Source organism: Manihot esculenta, chromosome 16 (assembly GCF_001659605.2).
Source record: "Manihot esculenta cultivar AM560-2 chromosome 16, M.esculenta_v8, whole genome shotgun sequence".
Taxonomy (NCBI): Eukaryota; Viridiplantae; Streptophyta; class Magnoliopsida; order Malpighiales; family Euphorbiaceae; genus Manihot; species Manihot esculenta.
In genome coordinates, this window is record NC_035176.2 from 30,237,435 (window position 1) to 30,255,123 (window position 17,689).

Consider the following 17,689-nt stretch of genomic DNA (forward strand, 5'->3'; position numbering starts at 1 on the left):
GGGTGAAATTAATTCTTTATATTTCATATGATCATGAATATTTTATTTATCACTTAATACTGTATTGGCCCATTAAAAAAGAAATATAGTTTTATTTTATTTTACAATTTTTTTTTAATTATTTTCTTTTTTTACTGTTCTTTGTATTCATATTACTTCAATAAAAATTAAATAAGTGGTATTTAAATTATTCTCATGACTAATGAATTTTATATTTTAGTTGCATAAATATGGGTATATTGTCTATTATTATCTTAAAACAAGTAAGTGCATTATAATTTAAGATTGATAAATTATAGAACAAAGCAAATTCTCATTTAATCAATTAGGTAACTGATTTGTTTGCAGTTACTGGTTTAACCAGCAGTAACTCCATTAAAATTGAAAAAAAAAAGTATTTTTTAATCTATAAAATTTTACATAATTATTTATATATTTTTTATATTATATTTATTTATTTTGATTTTTTTAATTTTATTAAATTTTTATATTTAATTATATAATTTTTTATTTTAATTTATTATTTAATATTAGTATTGTTATTGCTAAAAGTGTGTTTTATCTGCTCCATACCCAATATTTTTCACTCACTCAGTCGAAAATCGGAGGAAATTGGAGTTAAAATTGATAGTGAAAAATACGGATAGACTCAGATTTTCATGGTTTACTTGTATTTTGTTCTTTTTTATATATAATGTCCTATATTTTTATTGAAAATTACAATTGTAGGTTTTTTCTAGAAACATGAATTAGGAGACTCAAAATATATAAATAATCATAATTAAGATATTAAAGGACTTTTTGTCCACTTTTATATATACGGCAAAAATTACACAGAATTTAAGAAGTAAAATTTGAAAGATCTAAAAGGAAAATTCACTTAGAATTTTTTTTATTATTATTCTTTTGATTTATTGTTCACCGTTATTATTTTATGATGCTTTTGGATAATTTCTCTTTGTTATTAGGATAAACTGTAATTTAGTCCCTCTGATTTAGTGAAATGCAATATTTTGTCCCTCTATTTTAAAAATTCTTCAATTTAGTCACTGTGATTTTTAAAAACTATGACATTAGTCCCTCCCGTTAGATTTTCAGTTAAATCACCGTTAATTTTAGTTAAAAAGACTAAAATACATATTCTCTCTCCTTCCTCTTCCTCTTCTTCTTCTTCTTCTTCTCTTTTCCGATCTGGTTCAGTTAGTTCTGTAAAAAAAGACCAAACTTTCCTACCTTCCAATGCTAGACCATCTATATATACATGCAGCTTATACACATATATATATCACACATAGCATGTTCCTTTCCTTTCCACATCAAACCTCCCCCCTTCTGTTCCTCCTCCTCTTGCTCTGTTTTTTATTTCCAATTTGGTTAGTTCTGTCAAAAAAGATAGACCAAAATTTCCTACCTTTCAATACTATCTCAACCTCTTGCAAATGCAATCTCCCCTCCACACCTAGCATGCCTACTTTCCTTTTCACTCCTTTTCACTTAGACAACCTCCTCCTTTTTCTCCCCCACCTCCCCCTCCTCCCCCTCCTCGTGTTTCAAAATCTTGGTCCCTCACTGCTTCATCATCCCTTGCTGTCTCTCGCCACTGCTCCTCTCAATCTTCACAAGTGACCACTTGAAAGCTCAAGCCACATCTAAGTTCATACCTAAAGATGCCGAAATCGAAGTAGTTGGCAAACAACCTATATTGATATCTTTCTGAGTTCTAATGGATTCAATCATGCATTTATGATTTATATGTCTTCTTGCTCTTGTTCTGCTGGCATTGTTGGCTTGTCGTTGTTCCTATTTGGTTGAGTCTGCTTTATTATTTAGCTATTTGCAACTGCATGTGTTTGTGTTGATTCTTCTCAATTTAATTTCTTAGTTTTGTTCTATCTTTGTCAAGTTTTTGCATTGTTGACTATGAATTACATTTCACTTGTTTCCCTGATATGAGATATCGGGAAGGAGAAAAAGAAGAAGAAGAAGAGGAAGAAGAAGGAGATCGGAAAAGAGAAGAAAAAGAAGAGGAAGAAGAAGGAGATCGAAAAAGAGAAGAAGAAGAAGAAGAGGAAGAGGAAGGACAAATAATGGGTATTTTAGTCTTTTTAACTAAAATTAACGGTGATTTAACTGAAAATCTAACGGGAGGGACTAATGTCATAGTTTTTAAAAATCACAGTGACTAAATTGAAGATTTTTCAAAACAGAGGGACAAAAGGTTGCATTTCACTAAACCAGAGGGATTAAATTATAGTTTATCCTTATTATTAAATTCTTGAACATAGTAACTAAATTATTTAATTAGGAGACTTAATATTAATTGGATTATTGATTCCCTTTCATTTATTTGAGTGCTTTTGAGTGAGTACTGATAGCGGTTGTCGAAACCGTAAAAAATAAACATTAAACAATCAACAATTAACTTGTAGATAGTGGCAATAGGGTCGAACCATAGGAATTTGACACTACAAATTTTCCTAATAATGACTTGGACAAGTAAAAAACAAATAATTAAAAGAGGGGGGTTTTGTTTTGATGATTAAAAACTAAATAGCAAGAGAAAACAATAATTTAAATAGATGAGAATTTCAATAGGAGAAGAATTCTAGTTGAAGCATGGATCTATTTCAGTTTGTTTAGAATTGATCATTGATCTTTTTGATACTCTTATTTATTTCAATAAGTTAGTTTAGAACGTGAAAGACGCTTCTCACAATCCAAATTCCTACTTAGTTTTAGTTTGATTAGGAAACGTTCGCTAATCAAACTCAAGTTAACAAGTTGCCAAGGAACATCTTTGGGGTTTTTAGCATCGAACAACTGTTAACTGCATTAGGACTTAGAAAAACCAAACTCTAATACTGCCAACCGCGTGGTCAAGTTTAGATTATGCAACTGATTATATTTGTGTTTAAACAATCTAAGCAATTACGGACCTAAATTATTCAAACAATATATTACTCACGCAATTAAAAGCAACAAACCTTAATTGATTCTAAAAGCAAAGCAATAATTATAGAAAGATCAAGTTGCATAAATATTGAAAGCAAATAAGAGTTTAATAATGGAGTTTTAAATCTCCCAATTCATCACAAATCTGAATTTCCCCAATTTCAACTAGAAAAGGATGGATTTAGCCACTTATGGTGGACAAAATCACAAAAGGAAAGAAGAAAAGAAAGATGGAGAATTTCTGCCAAGAATCTGCAGTGATCCCGAAGCTGCAGAGAGGATATCTTTGCTGGTTTGGGCTGCCTCCTTTTATAGGTGAGGAATCCCAATCCAATTAGGTTTTGGAATCCTAAATTGGATTGGTCCTTGTCTTTGATCTCTACTTTAATTGTGAATAAATCTTCTTCTTGAGGAGGTCTATCTTGAGAGTGACTCTTTGAGATGCCCTAGGATTGATCTTGAAGTGTTTGAGAGGGGTTAGGACTTCTTTATTTTAAATCTTGAATTTTTGCACTTTCCCGCTTCTGCTGTATTTTCTGCTGTCAACGTGATTAGGGCGGTAATTTGGGCAGATCGCTGCCCTAATCGCTTTTTGTGAGTCAGTCCAGTTTTTGGCTTTCTGTCTTTGCGAGTGATTTGGGCGGTGATTTGGGCAAATCGTCATGCCCAAATCATTTCTGCGTGTTGCCTCCGGGTTTCTGTTCCTGCGGGTGACTTGGCCAACTCATTGACCCAATCAGTCTCCTGTGAGATAGTTCAGGTTTCTGCTTTAGCTTGATCTGGGCAGTGATTTGGCCAAGTTACTGACCCAATCACTTTTCTGTCATTTTCTGTACTTTTTCTCCACTTTTCCAATTTATTCTTTTTCTGTAAAAACAAGATAAAAACCATAAATTAAGCTGAAAAATGTGTAAATAAGCAATAATAAATATAATAAAAATGTGGCTAAATTATGCTTGATCAAATACCTCCACACTTAGCTTTTTGCTTGTCCTCAAGCAATAAATAACTTAGTCAATCAAGCTCCTTTTTCTTTTGAGCCTAAGTACCACTTAATTAGCCCCCCCTAGACTCCTAAGCTGAAGTATCACAGTATAGAGTACATGCACCAAGGTTGCCCTCTCCTTTCCTTGTTTCCTTTCACCTATCATGGTCAAGAGAAAGGTTTTTTATTCAATCATGCTTATTCTTTTATATTAGGCTTAGTGCAACCCCTTAAGAGTAACTGGCCCCTTTTTAAGTATTTTTTTTTAACAACACTTTTTATCCTTGCCTGAAAAAGTCACCAACTTTTTTACGCGATGGTGCATATGGGTGATACACCCCCGGTTACTCAGTTGGTCACTTATCCAAGTGGCTACTAGCTCTGTTCATAATCTTAGACCATCGAAACTTATTTTTGCTTGAAAAAGTCACCAACCTTTTTACGCGATGGTGCATATGGGTGATACACCCCCGGTTACTCAGTTGGTCACTTGTCCAAGTGACTATTAGCTTAGTTCATAGTCTTAGATCATTGGAACAGGTTTATGATTGGTGCTTTGTGCTGGGTTTTTCTTTTTCTTTTCTTTTCATGATGTTTTTGGGCAAATCAGCTCATAGGAAGTTTACACTAACTTTTTATTTGCATGTATTTGTATTTTTATTTCCCTTGACCTTAGTAGATTGAAGATTCAATTTAAGAAGAAAAAAAAAACTCCCTAAGTGAAGGTAACATACTGTAAATGTTCAATTTAGGCTTAAAGGGGTGGCAAATCAATGGGGTCATGAGATAAGGAAACTCTTTTAACCTTATTATCTATGTTGAGTAGAGCAAAAGCTAAGACAAAATTCTGTGTGTGTGTGCAGGAAGTAAAAAATGTGTGCCAAGAAAGAAAAAAAATGTGTGGTGTGTGTCATGGGGCAAAAAAAAAAATGCAAAAAGAAACAAAAAGAAACAAATAGAAATCAAAAGATGGTGTAATCAGTGAATAAATATTCTCCAGTACCCCCACACCTATCCCAAATATTGTCCTCAATGTTTGAATATATATATATATATAGAGAAATTAAGGAAAAAAAAAAGGGAAAGGGGCTTCCTGGCCTGTGGGTAATTCGGCCAGTGATTTGGGCAAATCACTGGCCCAATCACTGTCTGTCGTGGTGTTGGGACAGAAAATGGTCTACCAACAGCTGCAGCATGCTTTCCATGTGCTGCATCCTGTCTTCGATTCTGGTGAGATGAGCCTCCACCGAATGGTCTTGAGGTGCCTTTTATGTCCTCCAAGGTCCACCCAATTGCTTCTTTGTACTTCCTCAACACTTCTAGAAGTTTTTCTTCTTCTTGTGGGCCGAGCTGGTTGGAAATTATAACTGGAAGTGTATTTTCAGCTCCCAAGAAGGCATATTTGAGGTGTTCTGGTAAGGGCTTTAGATCTGGTGCATTTGCTGTCTGCTGGTTTGCTGTCTGCTGTCTTTTGGTTGATTTGGGCAGATCATCTGGTGTTGTTTCAGGTGATTTGGGCAGATCACTGTCTGTCCTGTTTGTCTGCTCCAGTGATTTGGGCAAATCACCTGCAACCAGCTGTGAACAGTACTCCATTTGGTCTGTCTTAGTGCTGCTGCTGTCTGTCTCTTCAAATCTGCACAAGTCAGCATTGAGTGTGTCCTCTAGATCAAAGTCAAAAATTTCTTGACTTAAATCATCAATTACATCAAGGCCATAAACAGGAGAAACATCATTGGGGAATTTCATGGCATCATAAACATTAAACTTGATAACTTCCCCTTCAAACTCCATGGTCAATGTGCCATCATGCACATCAATTTTTGTTCTGGCTGTACTCAAGCATGGTCTCCCAAGTAAGATGTCAGAGGTGATGTTGCCCTTTCTCCTCTATGTTAATCACATAAAAATATGCTGGAAAGACTAGTTGGTCAACTTGTACCAACATATCTTCTAGTACTCCCTTGGGATAGACGACGGATCGGTCAGCCAATTGGATCACAATGCTGGTGCCCTTGAGTGTGCCTGCATTCAACAAGTTAAAGATGGAAAGGGGCATGACATTGATTGAAGCCCCAAGGTCACACATGGCCTTCTTTATCCCAACGTTGCCTATTTTGCATGAAATAGCAAACATTCCTCTATCCTTGCATTTGGTTGGAAGTTTTCTTTGAATGACAGCTGAGACACACTCCCCCACACTTACCTTTTCACGTTCAACAAGTTTCCTTCGGTTGGTGCATAGCTCTTTGAGAAACTTGGCATACCTTGGAATTTGCTTCACAGCATCTAATAGGGGAATGTTGATTTCTACCTTGCGGAGTGTCTCAAGTACTTCTTTCTCCTCTTTCTCCTTTTGGGACCTTGCAAATCTCTTTGGGAAGGGAGGAGGTACCTTAAATTTTTCCATTGGTTGCTGGTCTGCCTTGGTCTGCTTGGAGCTGGACTCTGCCTGGATTATTGATTTGGGCAGATCGAATTCTGCCTTGTCTGGCGATTTGGGCAGATCACTGCTGGGCAGCTCAGTCTGCCTGGCGATTGGGTTAGTGATTTGGGCAGATCGACTGCCCTGATCACTTTTTGGCAGATTCTCCTCCACGGCCTGTTTCTTCAATTTCTCAGCTTTGCTGTCTTGCAGCTCTTTTCTACTCCTCAATGTGATGGCACTAACATTTTGTCTTGGATTTATCTCAGTTTGGGATAGTAGCTTCCCTTGTGACTCCCATTTGCTCATTGAAGTGGCCATTTGGCTCACTTGTTGCTCAAGATTTTGCACAGTATTTGCTAAGGACTTCACAATCTCTTCAAGAGGTGCATTGGAGTTCTGAGGTGCAGCTTGAGCTTGATTCCTTTGCTGGTAGCTTGGATATTGATGTCCCCTTGCATAACTGAAATTTGGATGGTCCCTCCAACCTAGATTATAAGTATATGCATAGGGATCATGTCTTGGCTGGCTATTGAATCCTCCAAAGGAATGTACTTGCTGGTAATCCTCATAAAGTGTAGGACATCGATCAGTTGGGTGTCCTACATATGTGCAAATCCCACATGGTCTGATTCGCTGAAGTTGTTGAACTTGTTGAGCTTGACCTATACCATAATTTCTCACAATAGAGGTTAGTTCAGAAATTTGAGCAGAGAGAAAAGACATACTTACCGTAGCCATGCTTGTAAGGTCTTGGTAGTGCGTTCAATTTCTGGATCGTAAAGAAGAGCTTCTTTACGATCAGCCCTAGTCATAAAAGGAAAATACGTTAGTTAGATCAAATCCCCGGCAACGGCGCCAATTTTTGATAAGCGGTTGTCGAAGTCGTCAAAAATAAACCTATTAAACAATCAATAATTAACTTGTAGATAGTGGAAATAGGGTCGAACCACAGGAATTTGACACTATAAATTTTTCTAATAATGACTTGGACAAGTAAATAACAAATAATTAAAAGAGGGGGGTTTTGTTTTGATGATTAAAAACTAAATAGCAAGAGAAAGCAATAATTTCAATAGATGAGAATTTCAATAGGAGAAGAATTCTAGTTGAAGCATGGATCTATTTCAGTTTGTTTAGAATTGATCATTGATCTTTTTGATACTTTTATTTATTTCAATAAGTTAGTTTAGGACGTGGAAGACGCTTCTTACAATCCATATTCCTCCTTAGTTTTAGTTTGATTAGAAAACGTTCGTTAATCAAACTCTAGTTAACAAGTTGCCAAGGAACATCCTTGGGGCTTTTAGCATCGAACAACTGTTAACTGCATTAGGACTTAGAGAAATCCAACTCTAATCTTGCCAACCGAGTGGTCAAGTTTAGATTATGCAACTGGTTATACTTGTATTTAAACAATCTAAGCAATTACGGACCTAAATTATTCAAACAATATATTACTCACGCAATTAAAAGCAATAGGCCTTAATTGATTCTAAAAGCAAAGCAATAATTATAGAAAGATCAAGTTGCATAAATATTGAAAGCAAATAAGAGTTTAATAATGGAGTTTTAAATCTCCCAATTCATCACAAATCTGAATTTTTCCAATTTCAACTAGAAAATGATGGATTTAGCCACTCATGGTGGACAAAATCACAAAAGGAAAGAAAAAAAGAAAGATGGAGAATTTCTGCCAAGAATCTGCAGTGATCCCGAAGCTGCTGAGAGGATATCTTTGCTGGTTTGGGCTGCCTCCTTTTATAGGTGAGGAATCCCAATCCAATTAGGTTTTGGAATCCTAAATTGGATTGGTCCTTGTCTTTGATCTCTACTTTAATTGTGAATAAATCTTCTTCTTGAGGAGGTCTATCTTGAGAGTGACTCTTTGAGATGCCCTAGGATTGATCTTGAAGTGTTTGAGAGGGGTTAGGACTTCTTTATTTTAAATCTTGAATTTCTGCACTTTCCCGCTTCTGCTGTATTTTCTGCTGTCAACGTGATTGGGGCGGTGATTTGGGCAGATCGCTGCCCTAATCGCTTTCTGTGAGTCAGTCCAGTTTTTGGCTTTCTGTCTCTGCGAGTGATTTGGACTGTAATTTGGGCAAATCGTCATGCCCAAATCATTTCTGCGTGTTGCCTCCGGGTTTCTGTTCTTGCGGGTGACTTGGCCAATTCATTGACCTAATCAGTCTCCTGTGAGATAGTTCAGGTTTCTGCTTTAGTTTGATCTGGGCAGTGATTTGGCCAAATTACTGACCCAATTACTTTTCTGTCATTTTTTGCACTTTTTCTCCACTTTTCGAATTTCTTTCTTTTCTGTAAAAACAAGATAAAAGCCATAAATTAAGCTGAAAAATGTGTAAATAAGCAATAATAAATATAATAAAAATGTAGCTAAATTATGCTTGATCAACTACATATGCTTGAATGATTTTATTCTGATTAATTCTAAAAAAGAACATTTTAAAACTAAATTGAGAATTGAATATTACATAAATATTAATTGAATTGGAAATGAAGATTTAACCTTTGGAGTCTTGGACAAAATAATCACATAGAGTGACTACGGATGCTTGAATGATTTTATTCTGATTAATATTAAAAAAGAATATTTTAGAACTAAATTGAAAATTGAATATTATAGGAATATTAATTAAATTGAAAATGAAAATTTGACATGTCTATTGGATAAAATGACCACATAATTTGAAAAATTAATTAGAGAATTATCAAATTATTGAAGATAGATGATAATTTTTAGTTAATTAATTTAATTTTACTCAGAAGGAGAATCAATTACCTTAGCATTATTGATTATAAATTTGATAATTAAAATTAGATTGTCAACCAAAATGAATTAATTGAATTAGATACAAAGTGAAATCAAATTATCCTAATACTTAATATTAATTGTTTGGTAAATTCAACTTTGTTGGCATTTAATTTTATTTTTTTATTTTATTTTAAATTTAGATTATCATTCACAATCGCTACATTAAATAATACATATTTATAAATATTTTAGTATTTAATTTTTGTTCTATAGATACGATACCATCCTCTACTCCCTCTCTTTATTGCTTTTGAGACTCTTTATTACTTGAGAGGATCGCATAGCTCACGGCCTATCATCCTTAACCAATTTAATGATCAAGGCTTGTATTTTCCTAATTGGATCAAACCGTTCTGGCTATCAGATTGAACCTCTGCTGCTTCTTTCAAAAATTTCATATCTGCATATTTGTTATGTGGCTTGTAATCTGATTTTCATGGCTGCATTTACTCTCTTGTATTACTTATAGAAATCCTTGATGCAGAGAATTGGGAAGCTTGAGAAATTGTCACCTATAATGAAAATTATGTGAATCCTGCAGCTGACCTTAGGTTTAATGGGCTTTCGGGCATTAATAATAGAATCGTCTTCAGAGTTTAGGGGGCCTCGATTCAGAATTGAGAAGGCATGGAGTCGGAGAAATTGTACCAAGAAAAAAAAAACTAGGAACTAACAGAACCATTTAGCTGGCAGCACAATCTTTGGGATTTATTTCTGGAATTCAACATTTGTAAGTGATTACAACTCTATTGCAGCAATCTGGCACACAATGGAAGAATAATCTTCTGCAATTTTGGAAGAGACATTGTTCACAATATGGAAATTTGTTACGCTTGTGAGGAACCTAACTCATATTTGGTGTAGTATAATTTGAGCTCCATGCTGTGGCTGAAGCATCAGAAAATTAGAAGGAGCATGAGAATAGGTAGGTGAAAGCTCAAAAGAGAAATGCTGTAGAATTCTAGCCAAAACTGTCTTAGCTTCTAACATGGCAAAGTTTTGGCCAATACAGGTCCTTTGACCCACACCAAAAGGGATGAATGATAAATGATTTTTAGATGCCTTCAGTACTCCTTCAGAGAATCTCTCTGGTCTGAATTCTTCAGCATCATCACCCCACAACTCCGGATCACGGTGAAGGAGCATTGTGTGTAGCACAAGGTCAATCCCTGCTGGAATGGTCATGTCTCCAATCTTGGATTCCTTGTAGGCATGTCGAAACTGAGTAATTACTGGTGGGTATAGCCTTAAGACTTCATTCAGGATCATGGTTACCTGTAAGAAAATTTACATGGACATTTAATGAAAACTCCTTGGAATACTTTACAGAAGAATTCTATTTAGAAATAGATACTCACAATTTTTAGATGATTTAAAGCTTCGAAATTAGGTTCACTCTTCCCACAAACTTGTAAAACTTCTTCCCTTGCCTTTTCTTGCCAGTCTGGGTGCATAGCTAAAACTATCAGTGTCCATGTTAACAAGCTTGAGGTTGTTTCTTGGCCAGCCAGATAGAAAACCTTGCATTCCTCTATTACCTCTTCAATTGTCAACCCATTAACTTTTCTGCCACTTGCATTGCTAGAACTGTTCTGTTCATTAGAATGCAAGAGCAAGCTTAGCAAGTCATCAAGCTTTGATTTTCCAGTTCTCATTGCATTTTGTTTCCTCTCAACTAAATCTCTCAGCATTGATGTGATCTCTCTGGCCAACTCGTATCTCCTCCGATTCTTCTTCGTTGGTACAAATCTATAAATTAGCAACTTAGTTGTTTTTTTTTTTAAGTTATGATTCAAAGGCTGAGTTATGTATAACTTGTAAATTGTAATAGCCAGTACCTGAAACCAGGAACATACAAGCTCTTCGTTGCTTCAACAGCGAGCATTATCGACTCTTGTTGAAGTTCAAATATCTTTTTCCCTTCTTCATAACTACTTCCAAATGCAACCCGTGAAATAATATCCTTAGTTACCTTTTGAAGCTCTGGCCATACATCCACTTCACAAGTTTCTTGATCATGGACCATCTCCTTCCATTGTTCTATCATCCTGTTACAACTGAATGCAAATACTGGTATCATCCCCTTCAAAATAAATTCAAGAAACCAGAAAGAGAAGTTAACATACAAATTCCAGTTCAGATTACACAAAATCAAAGCAAGGGAGAAAATAACCTTGAGTTTCTCTAGTTGGAAAGCAGGATTGATCACTTTTCTGCGTTCAGCCCACTTCTCACCCTGCAAGTCTGTTACTCCTCTTGCAAGCAAGCGAAGAAGTGGGTTTACTAGCGGCTTTTCAAAGTGACCTAGCCTATTAGCAAGCACTTCTTTGATTAATTCCGGATCACAAATGATCAACCTTGGAGTTGTCCCAAACCAAAATATCGACATCTTCCCTGTCAAAGACAGAACCACCAAATAATAAAAACAATCAAAATGGTATCCTAAATGGATTTCATTAAAAACTGATGCTTACCATATTTCCGAACAGTAACCGTAGTCATAGGATCGACACGCTGGAGAATTTGATGGTTGAGATTAATGGATTTGGACCATGCCTCAGTTATCAGCCTTGTCTGCTCCTTCATGTCCCCAACCAACAGCTTGTAGGGTGAGCCTCTTATCCCCTGTTGCCTCAGCTTCCTCTCTATCCATCTGGGTTTCCACCAAATTGAGTAGGAACATCTCACAACCCCATAGAGTGCAAGAAGTGGCAAACAAAGCCCTAGGAAATACAAAACAAGGTCATCCATGGACAAAAACAGAGATTGTCTTGCAAATTCTGTATCTGAGGTTTCTTGGATATTTGATGGTTATTCTCAAAATCTTGTTCCTATATAGAGCTCTACGAGAGGCTAGTTAAACTTGATAACTTTGGAAAGGAAACTTGCATTATTGGATTCTTTTACCTGCTTCCAAAACATGATGTGAGAGACTTGGAAGAAGAAGAGAGCCGTGTCAGTTTAAAAAAGCAAGGAAATCTCTTAGTTCCTTCTTTGGAGTCAAACATTCCTTTCACTGATTTTAACTTGCCAAGTGTCAAGTATTGAAAATTCTTTCTTTTTTTATGAGGTTTTTTTTTTTTTGTTGAAGCTTTTTCTTTTTACTAATTTGCCATGTATATAACATAGCGGACTGTAATTATGACAGATAAGTTGTGAGGGATAAGATTGCCTTCACATTATTAAGGTTAAGCACATGCATATCAATTTCTATATTTTTTGAAAAAAAAATATTTAATCTTTATTATTAAAAAATTAAAAAATTATCTTTAACATGATCTCTCTATATATAGACTACTATTATGGTATTATTTATTTAAAGACTAATTTAATATTTATAAAATTACAATGGCTAAATTATTGAAATGTATGAAATTTGACAAACATATAATTATATTACTTACTATTAGAAATGTAAGATATTAAACATTTAAATTGTATTTAATATGATTAATAAAGAATTTTACCATTAACAAAACTGTAATATAAATGAATACAATATAATATTCACCTAAAATACGAGATTTTTTATTTACTAATAGATATCAGTCAAATTTCTAGAAAATTCGTTAATTAATTTCATTTTCTTATCGTTTAAAAATAAAGTATATACAAAGTTCAAGATATGCATTTTATATACTTATTTTAAGTTCAAACTATTTTTTTGTACTCGCTCTTTGTGATAAATTATTAATTTGAGCGTCAGAATGACTGTTCATAAATACCAACTATCTCACTTTATAGATTATATTTAAATTTTATGTTTAAAAAAATATTATAACTTTTCTAAATATTTAATTTTGTATGTGAGAGTGTATTAAATTTCTGCACCTATTTTTAATATGAATAACGTCATTTATAAAGTTTTGAATATTCTTTTATATTTAGTTAATTTTTAGAATTAAATCTAACACATCTTTTTAATATTCTTTTATACTAAGTTAATTCTTAGATTATTGTGAGAATTGATTTTAAATTAAAAAGGAAATCTTGACAAAATTGTTAGAATTTTGCAGAAAATAATTTTATACGAGGCTATTTATATTAAAATTATCTAATTAGCCTTTAAAAACTCTTTTTTTTATTTTAATTTTAAATTTATTTCTTATTTTTTAACTAATATTTGCTATTTATAAAAAATATATTAATATAATATTAATTAATAATATTTAATGCATTTATAATTAATATTAAAAAACTATTATATTATTTTATTAATTTAAAAAAATAATCTTTATAATTTTAATGATAAAAAATTATGTAAAATTCAGATTTTAAATATTATAAAAACATTAATAATGATTTTTGAATAAATGTGATAAAAATAATTATTATTTATAAGAATAAATATTTATATTTAGTTTAAAAAATAATAATAACGATAAATAAATTAGATTAATTTAAATTTATTATTAATTTATCTAATATAAAAAAATAATTAATTTCTATTATATTTAAATTGATTTTAAATAAATGAATTTTTTTTAATAGAACTAAATTGAATTTTATTGATAGAATTTAATTTTTTTTTTACAATAAATGTATGCTAAACAAAAGTTTTTTTTTTTTATGAAATTTGACTTGGGGCGAAACGCAAATCATTATGAAGTCTAATCTCCATAATCTCCCAATTGATTAATAGAGATAAAATTTCTCCCAACTTCTTCTAGGAGTTTTTTTTTATTATTATTTTTTATCGCAATTCAGTTTGGTCACTTTCTTAAAATTAAAATTTCTTTACTAACTAATATAAAATAAATATTAAAAAATACATAATTGTTGTTTTTATCTTATTATATGATTTCAGTTTGATAATATTTATTTTATATTAGTTAGTAAAGAAATTTTAATTTTAAGTAAATCTCAATTACATGAAATTGAATATTAATAATTTATTATTTAAAATTTAAATTATTATTTAAAAAATATTTGAATTCTTATATTTAAAAATTATTTATAAGCTATATAAAGAATAAAATATAATAAAAATATTATTATTAATATTATAATATATATTTAATAATACACAAATTAATTTTAAACTCTTAACTTTTTGCTTTCACCGGTTTAATAATCAGACTGATCGAAAAACATTGATTTTATATATGAGAAAAAAATTATTAACTTCCTAAATTTTTAAAAAATTTATTAATTTATTTTTATATTAAAATCACTTAGTAAAATATTTTTATATTTTATAAAATAAATTATTTAATAATTTATCAAAAAATTATTAATCAATTTAATTTAAGTTATAGACAACGGAAACAAGTACATTACTTTTTTTAAATATATATATATATTAATTTTCAAACATAAATTTAAAGTTACTTTTTGCAGTCTTTCAATTTTAACATATTTTTAATTTGATTACTAAATTTAATTTCCTTTTTTAAAATTCTTTCAATTTTAATTAAAATATTATTAACTCTCTCTCATATTTTATTATAGATTTTAGGTTAATTCAATTAAAATATTATTTTTTTTATTTTTTTATAATTTCATCTTTTCTAATTAAAATTTAATAGATTTTAATTATTTTACTAACAATAATATATTTACACTGATAATATCATATATATATATATATATATATAATTCCTCTTTATTTATTTCTTTATAAAATTAAATAATAAATAAATATTCAAATATTAACTACATTGTAATAATTCATAAATTTTTAAGTATTACAATAAATATTTATTAATTTTAATTTCAATTTTATTTTGTTAAATAGTATTGTTATTATTTTAATATTATAATTACTATAAACTACCATTTTTTAAAATAATTTAAATGATTTATAGAGTTAAAATATTTATTTAGAATTGATATTTAAAATAAAATAAATAATTAATTCAATGTCTTAATTATTTTATTTTTCTTTTATTTGCATGCCTTGTTAAATATTTATCAATTAATATTGTTAAAAAGATTCTACATATTAAAATATATTAAAGGATACTGATAGTACAACTGAACAACAGCTAAAATGAGCAGAATAAACAAATAAAATCATAATAATTCTTTAAAATTAATAATAATTAATATTTTACGAGTTAAAATAGAAGATTTACTATTTAAAAATATTTAACAATTAATATTTTCATATGTTTAATAATTAGTAATATTTTTTAATAATTAATATTTTTATATTTTAAAAAATATAAAAATATTATTTTTTTTAAAAAAATATTTTTTATGAAATAAATGAGAGTATTAAATGGAGTCATATTTATTAATTTAAAATTTAATATAAAGTCCACCATCATTTTAGTTAAAAATATTATTTATTTACACATTCAGTAGCATGCATGTGCTTAAGAATTACTTGCTTTTACATACTAAGATTACGACCTAATCCGGCCATACCCCTCCAGAATCCAAAAATGAAGTGAAGGGACTAAGACAAGAAAGCTCCCGAGGCTGAAAAAAATCGGTGGTCCTCATAGTTAAATCCTGCAGCATTTCCTCTGAGATCAACAGCCCAGGCGGCGATGGTGTTGAAAATTCACCACCGTTGCTTTTGTTACAATAATTGAACTCACATGATTCAAAATTGGTGAAACCATCAGCATCTGCTCCATTTCCCATTGCAAATTCCATAAAGAAATCCTTTGAATCACCATTATCATTATTATTATTATTATTTTCTCCGCCAGCAACTGAAGGTGCTTCCTTGTCGGGATTACAAGGCACATGTGCTTCTCCAACAATTACAGATGATGCTGGTGGTGGTCTTGTCTTTACACTACTCTTGTAAGTGTCTCTCTCGATTTCATGCAGCTGTAAGTGTGGGTAGGCAACAACCTTGGAGCAATCAAATGCCTTAGTGAGAAACAAGTGTGAGGCCATTTTCGGAGGTGACGAAGGTGAGGGGAAGGCCAATTTATTCTGAATCAAGGTTTTATTGTGTTCTTTCAGTAATTTTTTTCCCAAATTGGTGTTCCAGTAGTTCTTTATTTCGTTATCTGTTCGTCCTGGAAGCCTCCCAGCTATCAGGGACCATCTGTTGAAGAAAAAATAACACAAAAAGAAAAAACAGCAAATATATGAAACTACACATGGGTTTGCTGAAGTCATGATCAACCATTACAAAGAAATAAAATTTTCCAAGTAATTAAAACCTGTTTCCCAAGAGTCTATGAAGCCTGATGATGAGATCTTCCTCGTCTGGGGAGATGTTTCCTCTTTTGATATCTGGTCTCAGATAATTCAACCAGCGAAGCCTGCAGCTTTTGCCACATCTTTTTAAACCTATATATACACATACAAACTCAGAATTAAGTACATAATTTTGGTTACATGTCAACTTCCTTTCAAAGATGCATAGTAAGAGAGAAACCCAAGTATTATATATAAGGAAAGCTCATCACCTGCTCTTTTTGGAAGGTTTCCCCATTTGCCTTCACCATGAAGTTTAATGTAATCAGTAAGAAGCTTGTCTTCTTGAGCAGTCCATGCACCTCTGTTCAAGCCTTCCTTAGCACAACAAGGGCTCCTCCCCATCTATACTTCCTTCACTTAATATCTCTTGAGTTACTGTGGAGGATTTCAGAACTCAATGACTTTTCTTATGTTTCCTCTAATCTTGGAGGAGAGATGATGTATATGATAATTGTAGAACCTGTCCGAGTGGTCCAGTCAACGTGCAACCATGAATTTATTATCACATGATTATAAAACTCTTGTTGTAGAGCCTGTCCTGTAAAGAGTGGTCCAGTCAACGTGCAAAAATGAATTTTCACATGATTATAGAACTCTTGGTTTACGTTTTCGGTTTAAATCTAAAAATTGAAAATTGAATCGAACCAATTTGATTGCTTCGGTTCGGTAATTTCGGTAATTTAGTCCTTCTATTGCTCCTTATCTTCCCTCTCAATGCTCATCGATCATTTTCTTCTTTTTACTTCCGGCAACAAAAAAGAAATACAGACCACCCCATTCTCCTGCGCTGCTTGGTGGTTGATGCCAGGATCAAAATGTTGAACGATCGACTTCTGCATGCTATGAAAATTACATTGTAGACTGATTGTTTCGCGTTATCTGTGGTTATGAACGTCGATGGCTGTTTGCATGAATGGGTTATTCGATTTGTGGTAGGAATTTGTACGTGGCTATGGGTATTATCTCTAGCCGATGGGCGTTGAAACGAGATGAAGACAAACCTCGATGTCCCTTGAGTATCTTCAGTAGATGGATATCTCCAGTCTCCATGCTCGGACCTTCTTCATCTTCGGTTCATGGATGGTTTATTCGTGTACCTGCGTTTCGTTGAAGAAACTTCTGCAAGCCATTTGAGTGCTGAAACGAATTGTGGTGTGGGTGTATAATTTGAGATGCCTAAAAAAAAACTTTTTTAGGAGTTAATTTTCTCATTGTATTTGCCGCACGGTGGATGTACTTTCAAGATACACTGAACCCAAAAAATTTGTAATTTTTAAAAAGAAATTCAGATTAAAAATATTAAAAAATATAAATTTTAAATTCT

At 32.1% G+C, this 17,689-nt stretch overlaps 2 protein-coding genes across 3 annotated transcripts; both read right to left on the reverse strand.

The window, feature by feature from the left end:
• Positions 1-9,885: 9,885 nt before the first annotated feature.
• On the reverse strand, positions 9,886-12,135 carry LOC110603769 (cytochrome P450 72A397). Of its 2 annotated transcripts, XM_021741669.2 has the most exons (5): positions 11,673-12,132; positions 11,372-11,592; positions 11,037-11,281; positions 10,557-10,947; positions 9,886-10,473 (listed from the first exon to the last, which is right to left on the reverse strand). In XM_021741669.2, exons 1-5 carry the CDS (start codon positions 11,947-11,949, stop codon positions 10,048-10,050), a joined length of 1,560 nt encoding a protein of 519 aa, XP_021597361.1. In that variant the 5' UTR covers positions 11,950-12,132; the 3' UTR covers positions 9,886-10,047. The 2 variants fall into 2 exon arrangements, with proteins under 2 accessions (XP_021597361.1, XP_021597360.1); XM_021741668.2 differs by having other exon boundaries at positions 11,037-11,592; positions 11,673-12,135.
• Positions 12,136-15,469: 3,334 nt separating this feature from the next.
• Positions 15,470-16,876, reverse strand: LOC110603770 (transcription factor MYB1). Its single transcript, XM_021741670.2, has 3 exons — positions 16,575-16,876; positions 16,326-16,455; positions 15,470-16,207 (listed from the first exon to the last, which is right to left on the reverse strand). The coding sequence occupies exons 1-3, from the start codon at positions 16,705-16,707 to the stop codon at positions 15,556-15,558; spliced, it is 915 nt and encodes a 304-aa protein (XP_021597362.1). The 5' UTR covers positions 16,708-16,876; the 3' UTR covers positions 15,470-15,555.
• Between the last annotated feature and the right edge of the window lie 813 nt (positions 16,877-17,689).

Bases quoted from the DNA above. Each gene is read 5' to 3' on its own strand.
- LOC110603769 (XM_021741668.2), bottom strand. From the start codon at position 11,949: ATGGATGACCTTGTTTTGTATTTCCTAGGGCTTTGTTTGCCACTTCTT. The intron at 11,593-11,672 runs GTAAGCATCAGT...TGTCTTTGACAG, and splicing joins GGTTACTGTTCGGAAATATG to GGAAGATGTCGATATTTTGG. The intron at 10,948-11,036 runs GTACTGGCTATT...GCTAATTTATAG, and splicing joins TTGTATGTTCCTGGTTTCAG to ATTTGTACCAACGAAGAAGA.
- LOC110603770 (XM_021741670.2), bottom strand. From the start codon at position 16,707: ATGGGGAGGAGCCCTTGTTGTGCTAAGGAAGGCTTGAACAGAGGTGCA. The intron at 16,456-16,574 runs GTGATGAGCTTT...GTGTATATATAG, and splicing joins AAACCTTCCAAAAAGAGCAG to GTTTAAAAAGATGTGGCAAA. The intron at 16,208-16,325 runs GTTTTAATTACT...TTTCTTCAACAG, and splicing joins CATAGACTCTTGGGAAACAG to ATGGTCCCTGATAGCTGGGA.